Source organism: Epinephelus moara, chromosome 5, assembly GCF_006386435.1.
Source record: "Epinephelus moara isolate mb chromosome 5, YSFRI_EMoa_1.0, whole genome shotgun sequence".
Classification (NCBI taxonomy): domain Eukaryota; kingdom Metazoa; phylum Chordata; class Actinopteri; order Perciformes; family Serranidae; genus Epinephelus; species Epinephelus moara.
The window spans coordinates 37,230,089-37,246,990 of NC_065510.1; the positions used below are offsets into that span (position 1 = coordinate 37,230,089).

The 16,902-nt window shown below is 44.7% G+C and overlaps 1 protein-coding gene across 6 annotated transcripts in view; it reads right to left on the bottom strand.

The window, feature by feature from the left end:
• The window catches only part of rbfox2 (RNA binding fox-1 homolog 2), a 41,709-nt gene extending 25,085 nt beyond the window's left edge, over positions 1-16,624 (bottom strand). For 4 of the 6 annotated variants that reach the window (XR_007569923.1, XR_007569922.1, XM_050044178.1 and 1 more), the window contains exons 1-2: positions 15,494-16,624; positions 7,654-7,704 (exon numbers count right to left, since the gene is read on the bottom strand). Coding sequence is in view for 4 of the 6 variants with exons in the window: in XM_050044178.1 (XP_049900135.1) it covers positions 7,654-7,704; positions 15,494-15,745 (303 nt within the window). In the remaining 2 variants the exon portion in view is untranslated. Of the gene's footprint in view, positions 1-3,456; positions 3,962-7,653; positions 7,705-15,493 lie in introns of those variants that run through there. The other 2 variants (XM_050044177.1, XM_050044180.1) reach the window with 2 other exon arrangements.
• Between the last annotated feature and the right edge of the window lie 278 nt (positions 16,625-16,902).

Consider the following 16,902-nt stretch of genomic DNA (forward strand, 5'->3'; position numbering starts at 1 on the left):
GTGCATTTGTGCCAGCACTCAGGTCTGTGTACGTTTTGTTTGTGTGCATGTCGTGTGTATATCAGCGTGTGTCTGTTTGTGCTTCCGCTCCCCTGGCGTTGGGGCGTTAAGGCATTAAGGGTTGTGTAAGTGTATGCGTTGGCCAGGCAAAGCCAGTGACTCAGAGCGGTAGCTGTAGCTGGCTTACTTTCGGGTCAGTTAGCAGCAGCAAGTGTGTCTGAGGAGGCATGTTATAAAATGTGCTCGTCTGCAGCAGTCTCACTACGCTACAGGAGGAGTCGAGGAGGAGGAGGACAAGAGGAGAAGAGGAGAAAGGAGAGGAACATGGCTAAAAGCTAACTAGGGCAACACTGGGTCATTTCACATGAATAATGACATTTCACTATCTTACTTTCTCGGGCCTCCAGCCATTAGTCTATAGCCTAATTCAACAAAGTTGACGCTGGAAAATGTGATTCATGCTGTTAGCAGCAGCTCACATTTTGGCTCAATAATCATATTAACTGAGGAAGTTGTGCTCAGCTCAGATCTTGGCTTCTGACTCCGCGCTGATGCTACCCGAGCTGCAAACAGCTGGAGAAACGTTTAACAGCGTGTCTGTGGCATACCGATGAGCCAGGAGACACCCTCTTGTTAAATTATTCCATCCCACGTCAACCCCTCCTCCTCCTCCTCCCCCTCTTGCTCTTCTTCTTCTTCTTCTTCTGCGCTTCTCTTGCTGCTGTTCTCCCTTTCCTCCCACTCTCTCTGCTGTGCGCTTCGCTTCTTTACGCTTCATAAAATCCAGACGGGACCCTTGCATACGTCCCGCCCCCACGCATGTCAATCAAGCCCATTTGCTTCATAGCAACAAGATATCAGCAATGCCTGGGCTCCTCCTCCCACACGCTCCTCCATTTCCTTATAGGGTAACATGTCTGCTTGTCAAACAAAACCCTCCCAACACACCCCCGTCCTCTTCCTTGTAGGGTCTCACGTACGACTCCCCTTCCTCACACGCCATTTCTGGGAGACCCCCTTTAACATACATGTGAGCAGGGATACACACATGCCTGTCCCTGTCATCCCTCCACAAGCTGTGTCAATGCTCGGCTCGGCTCCACTGCAGCATTTTATGAAAGGTAAACACTCCAAAACAAAAAGATGATGACATTATTTGTCCACATTTATTCCTTGTTAAAAGCCACACGCCTCCTCCGAACAATCAAATGTGCAGGTGAACACATAGACTTGCAGATGGACGCGTATTTACCCAAAATGGTCACGCCTCTTTCAATGCATTTGGTACAGCCATGGAACGAGTTAGTCTTGTTTAGAGCTCAAGTAGGGCTCTGTAATAATAAAGCACTCATCTGGTTGTCGAGTGTGGTTTTACAAATGTACACAAGGCAGCCGTAGGACAGTGTTGTCACTGTCAACCGCACCATCCAAAGAGTCAGCGAGGGCAACCCCTATCCATTTCAAAGGCAGGTCCTTTTGAAATCAACGCAGATGCCTCGCAGCGAGTGCTTTTAGAGCCATTAGAGATGCAAATAGCTGCTAAAGAGGCATAACCGCTACAGCAACTCCAGGTTTGGGCAATTTCATAACCATCTCTCTCTCTCTCTTTCTTTTTTTTTTTTTTAGAAGCATAGTGCAAAAGGTGTTTACCTCACATGGCTCTCCCGTCGACATTTTCCTCACTCCTCGAACCATTTAACAATCCGTACAAAATGAATGACTCATGCAAGTTGCCACGGCAACACGGCTCATTGGGATCATTTACCGACCATCATTGTCAACCCTGCAAAGAATCAATAACAAGATTTGTGGAGGGTGGGAGGTGGAGGAGGTTGGGTGGAGGGCGGAGGGTGGGGGTGAAACCTCATGACCCCTTTACAGTTTTTGAAAGCGTGGCAGTGTGTGTGTGTAGTTTTGCAGCAGGTAGGCGTCTCTCCCTCGCCTTAGGGCACACGCTTAGGTGGGGCTTGAGAAAATATTTCAGTCTTTAGCACCTGATCTGCTACTCCAGCTCTCTTACAGCAAGGGGCCAAAAAATATAAGCATGCAGCAACGCTATAAAAGAGCTAATAAATTACCACCATCACAAGACAACTCTGAACGCTTCTAAACATAAACACACACACACACACAAACACACACACACACGCGTAACTGCATAGTCAGCTCTACAGTCTGCAATTGCGTCACAGAGCCAACTAGCTCTCTCCAGTTGACCTAATATTGTTGCTCTTCATCTCTTTAAACTACTCTCATTTGTCCGTCTCTGCATAATTTCATCTCCCTCATCCACGGGCTTCCCTGGCAACTGCCCGGGGGTGTCCCATCACCTTAAAAATCAATTTTCTATTCTCCCGCTCCCATTCTCTCACTCTTTTCCCAACCCATCCCCCTCTTCCAGGGGCTCTTAGAGGAAAACATTGAGATAACAGCTGCCAGGGCCCCAGGGAGAGCAAGAGGAGGGAGAAAAAGAGGTCAAACAGTAAAGAGAGCAGGAATCCAAGGTACAGCTGAAAGAGAAGCACACGCGCGAGCAAAGACAGGAAGAAGAAACACACACATACACAGAGAGAGCCTGACTCACACCGAATGAAATGTAATGATATGAACGAGACACTTCACGCACCAACTTTGCAGCCCACTGTGTGCTTCAGCTTCTGTGTGTTTGTGAAATGTGTGACACAGAAATTACAGTGAGGAGGTGTTGTTAGCTGAATAGAAGAGATGCAGAAGGGAGGAGGAGAAAGAAAGAGGGAGTAAGGAGAAGGGAAAAAAAAGGACAGAGACAACTGTTCTGGGGACACCTGTCCCTTTCGCTCACAGGGCTTGAGCGATGTACAGAGACAGCTGCAGAGGCAATAAAGAAGAAAGACTTTTTTTACGTACCTCTCCTCCCCCTATTCCTTCACTGTTTCCACTCAGAAATGTCTAAAGAGTTTACTGCAGAAACAGCATCCAGCTGCACATACTAACATGCTGCACTCTATGTATCTTCTGAGCATACATAATACATGGCAGTTTTCTGGCAGTGGCAGCTTTTGATGTTCAGATTGCATGCGCTTCTAGCTCAGGGCAGAACAGATGCCACAACAACGGTGTACAATAATACATCGCAGCTTGTGCATTTCACCGTGGCGAATCATAATTGTAGCGATACAATCTCCAAGCCTGTATCTCGCTGTCATCTACGCCTACTACGCCAGTTCTCAGTGTTTATATCCCTCATAGCGACTGGGCGCCGAGTCCTAACGAGAGTCTGAAATGCCCTGACTGGACCACTCTAGTAAAGGGGGTCAAGAAGAGTCCTCATCTGTTAGCAGTTAATTAACATTTCATGCTCAATGACAGTGCTGCCTGCTCTGATGCCGTTCCACGTACAGTGGAGCCTGAGCTTCGGCACAGAGATACAGCAGACGCAGAGGAGGATATGAGAAAGATATCGAGATAAACACTCACCGACAACACGGAAGGATAGTACAGTCCCATCATCGTATTCTGTGCAACAACTCAAACTGTCGTCGCTCCTCTCTCCTCTCCTCTCTCTCTCCTTTCCTCTTCTCACGCTGCCTCGCTTTCCTCTCCCTCTCCGAGCCTGTGTCACCTCACCAGCTCAGTCTCTCTTGTCTGTCTCACAGATTCAAAATCTCCCTCTCTCTGCCCCCGCTTGCTCTGTCTGCCATGCCAACCCCCCCCCCCACCCTCCCCTCCTCCTCCTCCTCCTCCTCCTCTGCTGGCCTCTGTCCCTGTCACTCTCCCTCGCTTGCTTACTTGCTTTCTTTCTTTTCCTTTCCCCTCTCTCTCCCTCTCTCTCTCTGTCTCTCTCTCTGTCTCTGTCTCCCACTCACTCTTTTCTTTCCCTCTCCCACTCGCTCCTTGCTTTCCCTCTACCCCCAGCCTTCTGTTTTGCTGCTGTGCCCTTGCCTGCTCATCTCTTCTGTCTCCTCTCCAGTCCTCCTACTCCTCCTCTCCTCCTCCTCCACTCTCACCCAGATAGCCTGACACCTCCCCCCTCCTACTCTTCTGCCCCTGTCACACCTGCAAACTTTCCCCTCCCCTCTGCTTCCCTCTCATGTCGCAGTCCCTCCCTCCTCTCTCTCTCTCTCTCTCTCTCTCTCTCTCTCTCTCTCCCTCCCTCCTCTCTCTCTCTCTCTCTCTCCCCCTCTCTCTCTCTCCTTCTCTTCTTCTTCTTCTGTTCTCTTTCTCCATGTAGGTGAGTTAACTGGGGCTGCTGGCACCACTGGGAGAGGAAGCCAAGTCTCTCTCTCTCTCTCTCTCTCTCTCTCTCTCTAACCCCTTTCAGAGATGCACCTTGTTACATAAATGTGCTGATTTACATGTTTGTCTCATGTTTGAAGAGCGCCCGAGCCACTTTTCTGTTAGAGTCCGTTTACATTCTGAATACGCCAAACCCAAAAAATGTTTTCATAACACCTCCAACACAAATCACATTAAAGTTAGAATCCTTACAGCTGCCTAAATCAGTATTATTCACTTACAAAGTAACAGTGGGTAACTATTAGCCCTTTTCAATACACATGTGTTGGTATGGCTTGACTCGATGCGTCAGCCCAGCATGGCAGGAATTATTATCTCCATACAACAGGGCTACCCGCTTGTGTGTCTTCAACTGATGACGCGCTTGTCATGAGTTGATGAGGTTTAAAAGCAGCGTCCCCTTCAGCGCTGTTTACTATTGCTCTGTGTGACGCGTGTTGGTCGGCAGCTACTTATCATCTTACAGTTTTGCTTGGCATCTACTGCTTACCGCAGCGGGGGCTATTTGAACATGTCACTGAGCTGTAAAATGAATGTTGAGGTTGAATCGTCCCTAAATAATGTCAAAACCAGAGTCCTGTCTCGGGTCGGGAAACCTGCAAGTACTAAGCAGGTATCCCGCAAAATACGTGGTTTTCAGGTCGGATTTTGTCTTAATTTTATTTCTGGGTTTGGTTCTGGGTGAAAAGAAGAACATACAACTTGGATTGCAGGTGTTGGATAATAAATGTATCAAGATAAAATAATAATTCAATTTAATGTTTTACTCCTAAGACTGCCTACTCTATGTGTCAGCTCTGTGTCATGCGCCAGCAGGAATATGAAAACCACTTCAATCAGTCGCGTTACTAACAGGCACATTAATTACAGAGATGTGATGCTCAATATTATGAAGATAACAAAAAAATTTAATTTTAATTTTATTTTTTGATTTACCTTTGCTTTAACATATAATGTTTTAGTTTCACATATAAGAAATAGTCCAAAATTATCACTTTAAACGTGCTGCCAAATTATTTGAACAGCGCATGGTTATTACAGGATTTGTGGTTTTGGGTTGGTGCTGCAGATCTGTGTCCGTGGGTCGGGTTGGGTTGTGGAACTAACTGGGTGGCAGAGGGAGTGTGGTATTGCATGTCGCGGTTCCAGTTTGGGAGCGGGACTTGAGAATCAGACCCTTTCAGGACCCTAGCCCGCGTGGAGGCAGTTGAGCCCACTTTGGCCCGACTCCGGAGATGGTCAATCTTGGGTGCGACGTGCGACCCAGCGGGGCCAAAGGTGCTAATGGAAAAGCCTGTAAAGCAGGGTCTATTCCTCTCACCTATATGGAGCGTTTTAGCATCTTTCAGCTCATTGTTTTGGCTTTACAGCCCACAACTTTACTCTACTGGTTCACTCTCACTGCTCCTATAAACCTCATTTCCAGCAGCCTTAGACAGCTGATTTCAGTAATAAAGCTTTAAAAAACTACTACACACTACCTGCCCCGCACCAAACCACACACATGGTTAGCAGCTAGCTGGTGAACATAGTGCAGTGGAGCATCTAGCAACTAAAGAGCCAGATATCTTTCTTAGACACATCTAATGAGATGTGAATCGACCACTGGAGATGGGAAAACATGCCTCGAGCAGCCACTCTATCAGAAACGCAACAGAGGAACGATGTGCTGAAAAATCAAACGAACCTCGGTATAAGAGAATTCATCATGTTACACTATTTAAAAAAAAAAAAGAAAAAAAGACAGTCAACAATGTCCTTCAACATGATAATAACTCATGCACAGTATTTGTCTTCAGTACAACATCCAACAGATGCAGCCATCGTTGAATCCCTTGTGCGTGGGTAGGCAATTTAAATCTTGCACGGCAAAGGCAGACTCTGCCAGTAACAATGAAAACTACTATAACTACTAGAGAGAAAATTGCAGAATGTAAATAATAAAATATAAATACTAAAAGTTGGCCATAAACGGGGTTTGATGTGAGGTTTAAATACAGCAAGTAAACATGTACCTTATTCCGCCTCCTTAAAATCCAGTCTTAATTTTAACACACACAGAGAAAAACAAGTTTGACATATATCGCTGATGCAGACGATGCTTGTCGTCCTTTAAATCATTTTATTTAAGCAACTCACCCCAACCTCTCACTCTCCAGGTGACAAATATCACACGAGCCTTGGCTCTTTTTCTTGCCCTGTCATGTTTGAATACAACCATTACTAAATAATCACCTATGTATAAACAGTCCCCAGAAGTATAGTTTATCAGATAGGAAAAAGTGAGGGAAGTCTCATATCTTGTGTCTGAACAGGGCTTGTCCCTCTCCTCACACATCAGGCTTCTGCTGCTCTCCAGGCTCTTTCTTTCAAAAGCCTTTGATCACATCATTCTCACACTGCTGTTGACAGTTTAGCACCTCAGTGTTGTGGGAGCCTCTGCTGCCCGACATTGTTTTTCTTCCTTCTCTGGCTTTTTTTTCTTCTCCTGGTCAGAGGCCAGTTCACACTTCCAAATCCCTCAAGTAGCCGTTGACTGACTCCTTTACAACCCAATAAGAGATCGCTCGCACAAGGTAACACTTTAGCCTTTAGGACGATTCTTCGAACATCGTCATTAGCGAGGAAATGGTTAAAAGCTGTATCATCTTACAGTGACATAAAAACTGGCTAATTGGCTTCCAGGCTTCCGCAATATCCACTAAACAGTACAACACACTGCCAGGAAAAAAAAATCTCTCATACTGAAGCAAATAAGAGCATACAAGTGAGGCCTTAAGACAGATAAAGCGCAGATAAGCAGCCAGAGGTTGATGGGCATCACGGAGAGCGAGGGATGAGGGGATTATGGGCAGAGCATGAGAGGATGAGTGGATGAACAGAGGATGATCTAAGGATTAACCACACAAACTGAACAGTCTAATAGCACAATCAGCAGGCTAATACAAACACCAGTAAACAGATTGTATCCTTGCACACACACACACACACATGCACACAATACAGTTGGTTCCTTTTACATGGGTGTGTATTAGTGTTCTTTTCAGGGGGGAAAAACAAGAATATCTGCATGTTTAATGGCGCAAACAGAAAAATAAGTTGGATTTAAAAGCTCAAAGATGATTAATAATATTGCCGATTGTTGAGAATAGAAAGAAAAGTAGTGGGAGGGCAGGACTGGAAGAGTGAAGGGTGTGGAGGCATGTCTTCTTCTACACGACGGATAAATTATAATCTACACCCCCACCTTGTGGTTTACAGAGCTTCACTGAACCATGTTAATGCTTCATGAATACGAAAGAAATATCAGAAGATAAGATGGTGGGATATTACCAAACATGGAGTTTGAGAATGTTTGAGATGAAATCATATCCTTACCTGGCTATGAGATGGGTAGCCATGGTAACCAAGGGTCAAAGGGTCGTTGTTCTGAAAGAGAAGAGAGCAGATTTTTGGACACATGGTCAGTAATTTTGCAAAGCCAAAAGACACTTGATGTAGTTTTTTTTATTATTTATTCTTTCACACTTCTTTCACACTTTGCTTTTGACTCTACAGTTCCATGGTGTTACTGACTCCTAATCAAATTAACTCGCCCGGTGACACACTCCTGCTATCTCCTCCAGAGTTTTCCACCCAGCGGATCTTTTGTCTGCTTGTAAAGACGTGATAACGGGGGCGAGTGAGATCATGCGAGCAGTAGATGAAAGACGGGCAGAGAGAATGAGCTCTCACCACGGCTCTTAAATCATAAATAGGTCAGGGGTGTCAGCGAGCATGAAGCCCCGTCGGTGTGAAATGGCATCATGAGCCCTGATGCAATCTCCGACACATTCCTCTCAAACGCTCTGGCTGTGTATAGAAAAGACGGATACATCAGACATCTGGTGAGTAATTACAGTTTAACAAGACGCATTAAGAAAAAACTCATTTTGTTTGCAGCCAAATATTAAACAGAAATCATGTCCCCCATTCCCGAAAATAGTTTGTAACTCACTTTATTTGTACTCGTAACACTGTGTTCCAGCTTTTATGCTAATGTACACCATTAAAAAGGCAGCTTTACACAGCAATTACAACACGCTTTGAAGGGGGAAAACAGATTTGCCTGTCTCTGGCTTCATATCACTAGATTAGAAAACAACTCAGCTCCTCCCTCCTCTCTCACTCTTTCTGTCCTCCTCCCCCCATGATCTTCCTTTCATCTGGAACCAATGTCCCTCATCTGCTCTGTCCCCAGGGGGAACACTTTGCTCTGCGCGCTTTACAGCTTCAGTTCGCCTGATTAATACTGTAGCCATCTAACTTTGGACCCTGTGGGGCCTTTTCGCTAAAACTAAGCACAATGTTTCCAAATGCAAGAGGATTGGTCGGGGAGAGGGGAGAGGGGGAGAGAAGTCTTTGTCTTCGATCGAAAAATGCAGTTTGTGTGAGTCTATCTCAGAGCCAAAAATGTACTTAGTGAACTGGCTTTGGGAGGCAGAAGCTCTAAATAATGAATCACCTCTTAGAGGCTTGAATAACATGAATAAAGTATAAACCTTATTTCACAGCGAGGCCAAACTCTAAACACAACGCACTGGAGGTATTGAGCAGAGGAGGATCAAAACAAAATCCCCCACCAAAAAAAGGAGGCAAATAGAGCCTCGTGGGGCGGTACGCTGCGTCAAAGTGATGGGGAACACATCTGGGGACATCTGGAATTCATATTATGAGAGGCTGAGGGAGGAACCAGAGCTGGAAATACAACGGGAAATAGACAGCAAAGAGGGAAAAAAAACGAAAAGAGATGGAGGGAGCAAAGACAATGACTCATACATGAGCGGAGTCATGTGCTTAATTTCCTTAAGGAACTGGGAGGAATGAGAGAGGGAGGGCTGCATGGAAGCAAGTCGAGTGTGTATCAGTCTCACTCTCCACACCACAGTCGCTAGCACAGCACATGAGAAGCAAGAAGATTTTGTACGATAGTTAATAGGCCTGTTTTTTGTTTTTTGTTGTTGGCGATGAAAAATGAAGTAGTTGATTCTCGACTGGGAGCGGCAGTGGCGGTGGTTTTTGGGGGGTGGGGAGGCTAAAACAAGAGAGGAGACTGCAGGGGAAGACCGGGTGAGCAATCAGGAGAAAGTAACAAAATGACTTGAAGTCAACAGATGGCGAAGAGGGGAGGAGGGGGAGGAAAGGCGAGCTCAGGAGGGGGCAGGGAACAGGGCCGACCCTGTAATAATAAAATCCGAAATGAAGCGACGGACGAGAGGCTCTGTTACCTCAAACTTTCTCCTTCACAGCATCTTAGCACAAGGTGACAGTAATCCCTTTTACACATGAACCCTGCTACTCCTCTCCAAAAAACTACAGGTGGTGGTAGGTGTCTGTGTGATTGTTTTGAGTGTGTGATGTCTAATTTAGTCACAAGACTCGTGTCTATTCCTATCGTGCCTTGGGACCGCTGCTCTTCTGAGGAGGAGGTGGAAGAGGAACTACATTTCACCGCTCTGAGAGTCATCCTACCTAACTGCAAAGCAGGGCACTCCATACACTCAGGAGGATGTGAATCCATTTCATCCACAGAGCACTTATGTGCTAAGCCTCCAAACAGTCAGCCAGATGATCTGAAGTTTATTTTCCCTCAATGTACTTCACATCCCTCCGACTTTCCACAGTAAACCTACACACGCTTTTTCAGGGGGATGTTGGCTGCAGGCAAAGTGGATTTTGGAAGCCGGCTCGAACACTTCTGGCGTAATAATAATCATATAGCAGCGGTATCTGCCAGCGAATCACATGCAACATAATCAAACCGGTGTCCACTGCTCGGATCTGCATCTCAAGATAAAACTGTTATTTTTATCCCCCAATTTATTTCACATCTGATTGGAGGAGATTAGTATTCTCATGTAATTATTTACTGCACAACATAATTGCCCATCATGATTATGCTCCATGATTATTTCATTGCAACATCATTCCACTGAAACTAGAGCCTGATACTGGACTTTTGGGACTGTGTTGATGCCCATTTTATAGAAGACACGTTTGGCTGCTGTTCATTTTTAACATTTTAGCAGGGATTCATTAAATTTGATGAGCACAGGGGGCACTGCTAACACCTGGTCAAACCATGTAATAATTAACATAATATCATCTGAAGCACTTCTATGTGCGTTATGTCTATGGCTGCTATGAATAATAATTCTGAGTCTAGAGAGTATTTTCTTTTTCTTTAGAAATGAGGGGGGGGGGGGCAAATCTGAAAACTCATCTCCTACTATATAATGTTTTATATGCAAGTGCAACTATACAGTATACTATACAAATATGCAATAAATACTAGCTACTGCTGTGTACATAAATTACACCCGTAGTGCAACATGAATGATTGACACTCTACTCAGACTGCATGTGAGCTATCTGACCAATGTAACGTGATAAAGACATTGATTATGCCTGTAAGCAGTTTTTTACTGGGGTACAGCAACACCACTTGGACAAACCATAGGCAGAACTGGAGTACATCATAATACTAGAACGAGTGAAACAATAAAGGCAACTTAAAAAATTAATTTATGATTTTTTATTTTTTTATTTTTTTTTGAGTATGGGGATTTGTGACTGACTTGAGCCAACTAACATCACAAAATGGTGAAAATGTCCACCACAATTGCAACCTTTTTTTGTCTGATGAACAGCCAAATCTCAAATGTGTTCAAATTACTTTTGTTGAAAAAGCATCAAATCTTCACATTGGAGAGACTGGAAAAATCTAAAATTATTTGAACAATCAGTCCATTATCAATATGGTTGGATATTGATTATCTGATTTTTATCAATTCATTATTTTAGTTCTTAAAATGTCCTGTAATTCAGTATTTAAAAAAAATATATATATAATTAGTGTTCGCCAGCATACATATTGGGGAGGGAACACATCCAAATGTGCTAAAAAATGTCCCTCACAGTATATTGATATAAAATTTGCTATTCTACAATAGGGAAAAACACACACCGCTGTCTCAAACAATTATTTGTAAATGTAATCATAATCATAAATAAACTTGCTAGGGCTGCCACCTGAAAGTTAGAGATTCCAATCATCAGTCGAGAGAACTCAGTCGCCTCAGATTCCTTCAAGTCAAAGTCATTTTTTTTGTTTTTGTTGTTTGTTTTTTTGGCAGTCAGTGTGCAGTGTACTTCTGCGGATACTTCAGTCCCCAGATTTAACTGCGGAGTGAGCACTTCTCATTTTCACACAGCTCTTCAGTACAGGCAGCTGCGGACACAGAGGCAGCTGCCCCAATTAGGAGAGGCCTTGCCTCACCGGGCTCCAAGTCAGATAATGTTATGTTCTGCCTTCTGCTTAGAAGTGGTGAAAATACAGCTCACAGCAACTTAATATGACACAGTCTCTGACTTTTGTTTTGTTTATCTTTTAAAAAATGTTCTTGCACATTTCCAATCCTTTGTTAGTGTAGTTAGCTTGTCACTGTCACACTGAACGTCTCGAACCCTATTCAAACTCTCAAACACTATATGGGGGGAAAAAAATAATAGTCAAATATTGGTATTTAACAGCCAAATCTGATTCAACTGGCATAACTCTTGAGTTGGGAACAGCCCTAAAATTGCCATTATTATTAGTACGGGCTCTAGTATTACGCTGGTACGTACTGCAGTTCAGATAACCAAGGTGAAGTCTGAGTAAAGTGTCAATTATCTATGCTGTGCTCCATGTGTACTTTATGTAGAAAGTAGTAGCTTTCATTCATTGCATACCGGTATTTGTATTTATACCGTATAGCTGCACTTGCTTATGATAAATGATGAAATACAGTATGAAATCAATTTTCAAATTTTGAATTTTTTTTATCTGGAAATATACCCCCAGATCCCTCTGCAAATAACAGCATCCAAATCAACACCATAAATACTGTGGGAGTAACAAATCACTTGTCTGCAATGGATACGTGAGTATAACTACAGTTTAAGGACATCAAATCTGCCCGAGAGCAGAGCACCAAAACCTGCAGGCTCCTCTCTCAAACATAATTCAGTCAACAGACCTCTGCTGGCAATTTATCACAGAAAAACAGGGGCCAAAAAACTAAATAAATATTCTCAACTCGCAGCAAGAGTTCATTTTTCTTGCTGACGTTTTCTTTCTATTTCAGTGGCGAAGCTGAGATGAAAGTACAGAGGGGTGATCCACCTACATTAATGTCCGAATCAAGTCATTTGTCCTCGGCGCTGTCACCCCGGGCAAGACCTTATTAGGTTAGAGAGAGCCCTGGTTCCTACGCAGAGTGACAACAAAACATGAGCCACTCAGCAGCATGCCGGATGGATATTGAAGCCGACAACCTCCTCTCAACATTTCCCAAAATCTGACTTGGGCTGGAGATGCAGGGTGTTGTTATGAATCCCCTGTCATCCGGAAAAATGCAGGACTTCCCCAGTGCAGCAGAGGAATGCAAAATAGGCTGAAAATGTGCCACTATTTTTCAATGGGGACTCTCTGGCAGGTGGTCTGTGCAGCAGATAACTTCATATTCATTTAATATCCATACTATTGGATAAGCGCAGTGTCAGCAGCAGGAGGTCAGAAGCTAATTTCTATGAGCAGCCATGAACCTTTGAACTCACACTGTTGTATGGATGCACTCAGTGAGCTTTATTCGCCTGTGTTAGCTGAGCATTCAGTCATGTACTGCATGCTGCACTGATTTATATATGCATTGCTGCTCTGCTTAAACTTTGCAGATTTGATTCGACAGTGCATTTCCACCCCCGCACTGTGATGACATCATGCCCTAATGAGAAAAACAGCAGTTTCAATGGCCAAATGGGAAAAATCCCATTATTGAGCTGCAGTGGTACAAATGGATTGCTCTTTATCACAACCACGCCCCATCGTGTTGGCTTCAGTTACAGGTCAGAGTTCAACTCCTGCCGCGATGCAGGTTATAAATGGTTTTTAAAAAGACGTAAAGGATGGAAAAGATGGAGGAAGGGAGACACAGTGCTTTATGAGAGCCAGGATACTGCTTGCTGTAACATTTTCCATCCTTTACCCTTCTGAAGATTAGCTTCACAGAAGTGCTAGTGTGCATTTTTATAGAAGTTGCTCTGAAAGCCAAGTGCCCCGATTTAAAAAGTAGGAAAATTGAACGTCACTCAGCCCAATTTGTTTCTGGAATATTGATGGTGTCAGCACGTTAGGGGAATAAAAATACGTCAGTGTTTTTACTGTACACTGGTATATTTTAAACCCTGAAGGCTGAGCTCACAAACTGACAGTCAGTATTGTTTTTGGAGGCGTAAAACAGAAATGTAAGGTGTTTTTTTTTAGGTATTTTCATTACATCATCTTGACAAATTGATTGGGAGGATTTAGGCTATGCGATGTCCATCACAGTTTCTCAAAGTCCAAGGTGATATCTACCATCGCTAAAACACCAGTAAACAGAGAAAAATGCCTATCACTATTTTCTTAGGCCCCAAGTGATGTTGTCAAATGTCTTATTTTGTCCGATCATCAGCCAAGAACTGAAATACTTATTCACTTTTCCATAAAATAAAACAGAAAACAGGAAATCTTTGTATCTGAGAAGCTGGAAACAGCATTCTGCGGGGCATTTTTGCTTGAAAATAAGTTTAATTTGTTGATTATAAGAAATAATCATCTTGATCATACTGATGTATGTGTGTGCCTCTGTGCATGTGTGTTGCATAAACCCTTCTGCCTTAGATAAGGATCTCAGGATCAGTGTGGTTATAATGCCCCCTCCAGTATGAGATGTGATCCCATTAGCTGGAAACAAAGCCTCTTTACTGCCAGTGATAGGGCAAATCTGTTCCTGCACCAACTGGGAGAGAGAGGGAGCGAGGGAGGGGAGGGGGCATCTCTCCCACTCTCGTTTCCGGACTGTCCAGGCAGCTCACGTTCGATACATTTTAGGGGCTGAAGCTATTGATCTGCACGTCCCCTCCCACACACACACACACATACAAACACGCACACTCTTCCACTCACATCTGTTTTTAAGTGCATTACGTTCCTAAGCCTGTCTGTCAGCACTCACGGCCGGCATGACGATGTAAAGCCAGCCATTTAGTTTTCCAAACAGGAGCAAACAGGCCACTTCACCTCCATTACTGCCGCTTTCAGTGGCGGAGAAATGGGTTTCTGTTTTCCAATGGAGTGCTTCACCCTACATAATATACCATAATGACGTCCAGAGCATCCTCCTGCCCTCCTGCGAAGCTCTATTAAGAAATATTTGAACATTTCTGGGTCACTGAGGAGAGGGGAAAACTGCAAATTGATTTCACTGACACTGGAAGACGACAGGTTAAGAGAGTCTTTCACATTTGCTGATTCAAGCACAGAATGAGAAGCCAAACACTGCAGCAATGGTGTTGATAAAAACAGGGGACTGAGAATCAAGGTAATTAGATTGATTAGGTTTGGGCTGATTGCCCCCTAATAAAACTGGAGGCCTTTGTTTACCTCAAATACCCCCTGCTGTGCGCCCCTGCTTCCTCAAAGATCACACAGGCAAACACTGACATCAATCTCCATTCTAAACCAAATGTTGTCTACACAATTATGCCACATGGCAGAGGGTTTTTCCTGCATAATAAAGGTCAAGTTTGTTTACATTACCCACCCTCAGTTGAGATGCTGTCTGGGCTTTACTGATATACATAAATCTGGAGATGCTCTTTGGAGACTTTGGAAGCATCTGGATGTCTAAGCAGCAATGTAACAACCCAAAATGGACTGATTAAAACAAACTGCACTATTACAACCCCCTCTTAAACCTAAGTGAAATGCCTTGGCTGAAATGTAGCAGATGCAATGCTATTTCGTAGCCAAACAGTGAGCACCATGGGTTACATGCTTACTACTGCAACCCCCTTGTGAAACTGAATTAACAGCATGTAGAGTCATTTACAGCTGTGAAATGTGGTGGTATGTCCTGCAGTGCTGGTAATGGACTGAGCAGAGTCTACGGTGGGCCATTGGAGGCTCTTCTGTTGCAGCTGTAATGGCAACTACTGTATCTGCGACTGTGACTTCGACATGTGAACAGAACAGAATAACTATGTATAAGGTAAATGTACTTAAATAATGCCACCATGCACCAAATCACCAGGAGATCCTTGCACCATGAGAGGTCGTGCCTACTGTATTTGGACAAAAGAGACCCCCCCTCACCTGCCCAACCTCGCCGATCCCTCCTGAGCCGTCGATCCGGGGACGCTTGCACTCAGCCCCGGTGGAGTCCACCAGAGTGGCCGCTGTCTGTCCGTCGGGCTCCGGGTCTCCGCGCTTCATGCCCCGGACAGCCGCAGGAGCGCCGCCGGCGTTGGGATGCACCCCGGCCATGGTGTCCAGCTCTCTATCCCGGTCCATGAGACCCCGGGACACAGGCAGCATGATGGATGCAACGTCGGTCGACATTAACATTTAAAAATCTTCTTTTGTTCCCTGTCTTGAGCTAAACTGGGGTGGAAATAGACTACCAGCTCCTGTGCACCTTTGTGCTTAAAGCCAGCCTGTGGACGATTCCCCCCTTTCAAAGCTGCAAAGAAGCCTTCACTGTGTTTGGTACTGGGCCTTTGTATGAGCCCCCCTGAAGAGTTGATGTATCTGGAAATGTTTTGGCTCCCTGGCTTAAGAAATGTAACCTAACCACCGCGGTTGTTGAAAAAACAAATAGCTCATAAACGCTCCCTTTACCTTACAAAACACAGCAGCTCAATTCACCAAAATGTCCCCTGAAACACACGCAGGTTTGTCGGGTTAATTTCCAGCTATGTAGCCCCTGTTTGCTGACCGTGTATTTATTTACTGCGGGGCTGCCTAAGAGGCCTACGTTATTTCAGATCATAACAAACCAATTAAATAAACACCGATCACAACAATGGCTCCTGAGCATAACCTACCGCCCAATTCCCATTTGCCCTCGTTTTGTTCTCTCTGCGAGGAGCCGTCTGTCTTGTTTTAAGAGCACAACATCAACATCCTACCGCAACCTCAAGACGAAAAGCCCCTCAACATGTCTTCCCTGTCGCCTTTTTTCCTCCCTGTCTATTAGCCACAGAGCAGAGGTTCACTGAAAGTCAATCCGCGTCAGGAGCTCTCTCTTCCCCCCATGTTAGTCCGCAAGTCTGCGTTAAAACAAAACACGATTTCTGGCCCCCCTTTAAAAAAACAACAAGCAAACGGACGGAGGGGCTGCGGTGTTTCCTTCCCTCCTCTCTCTCTCTCTCGCCTATAATTTTCTTTCCTCTCTCCGTTTTCCCGGTGTGATCTTGTAGCGTGTGTTACAGAAAGGAAATTGTCCTCCCTCCCTCCCTCCCTCCTCCTCCTACTCTCTTGGTGTAGTCATTCCCCTCCTCCTATCTTCCGCTCTCCCTTTGAACGCTGAGCCAGGCAGCCATGCAGCCTGCAGAATACACGCAGTGTGCCGCAGTGCTTCCATACATTTCACCGAGGGGAGGTGTGTGTATGTATCTGTGTCTTATGGCTCCACAGAGACTATCACGCTCCTACAGCACAAACCCCAACCTTTAAATCGAGCCTTCATTTTGCGCGTTACATCTACCGGTGCACAGTTTAGA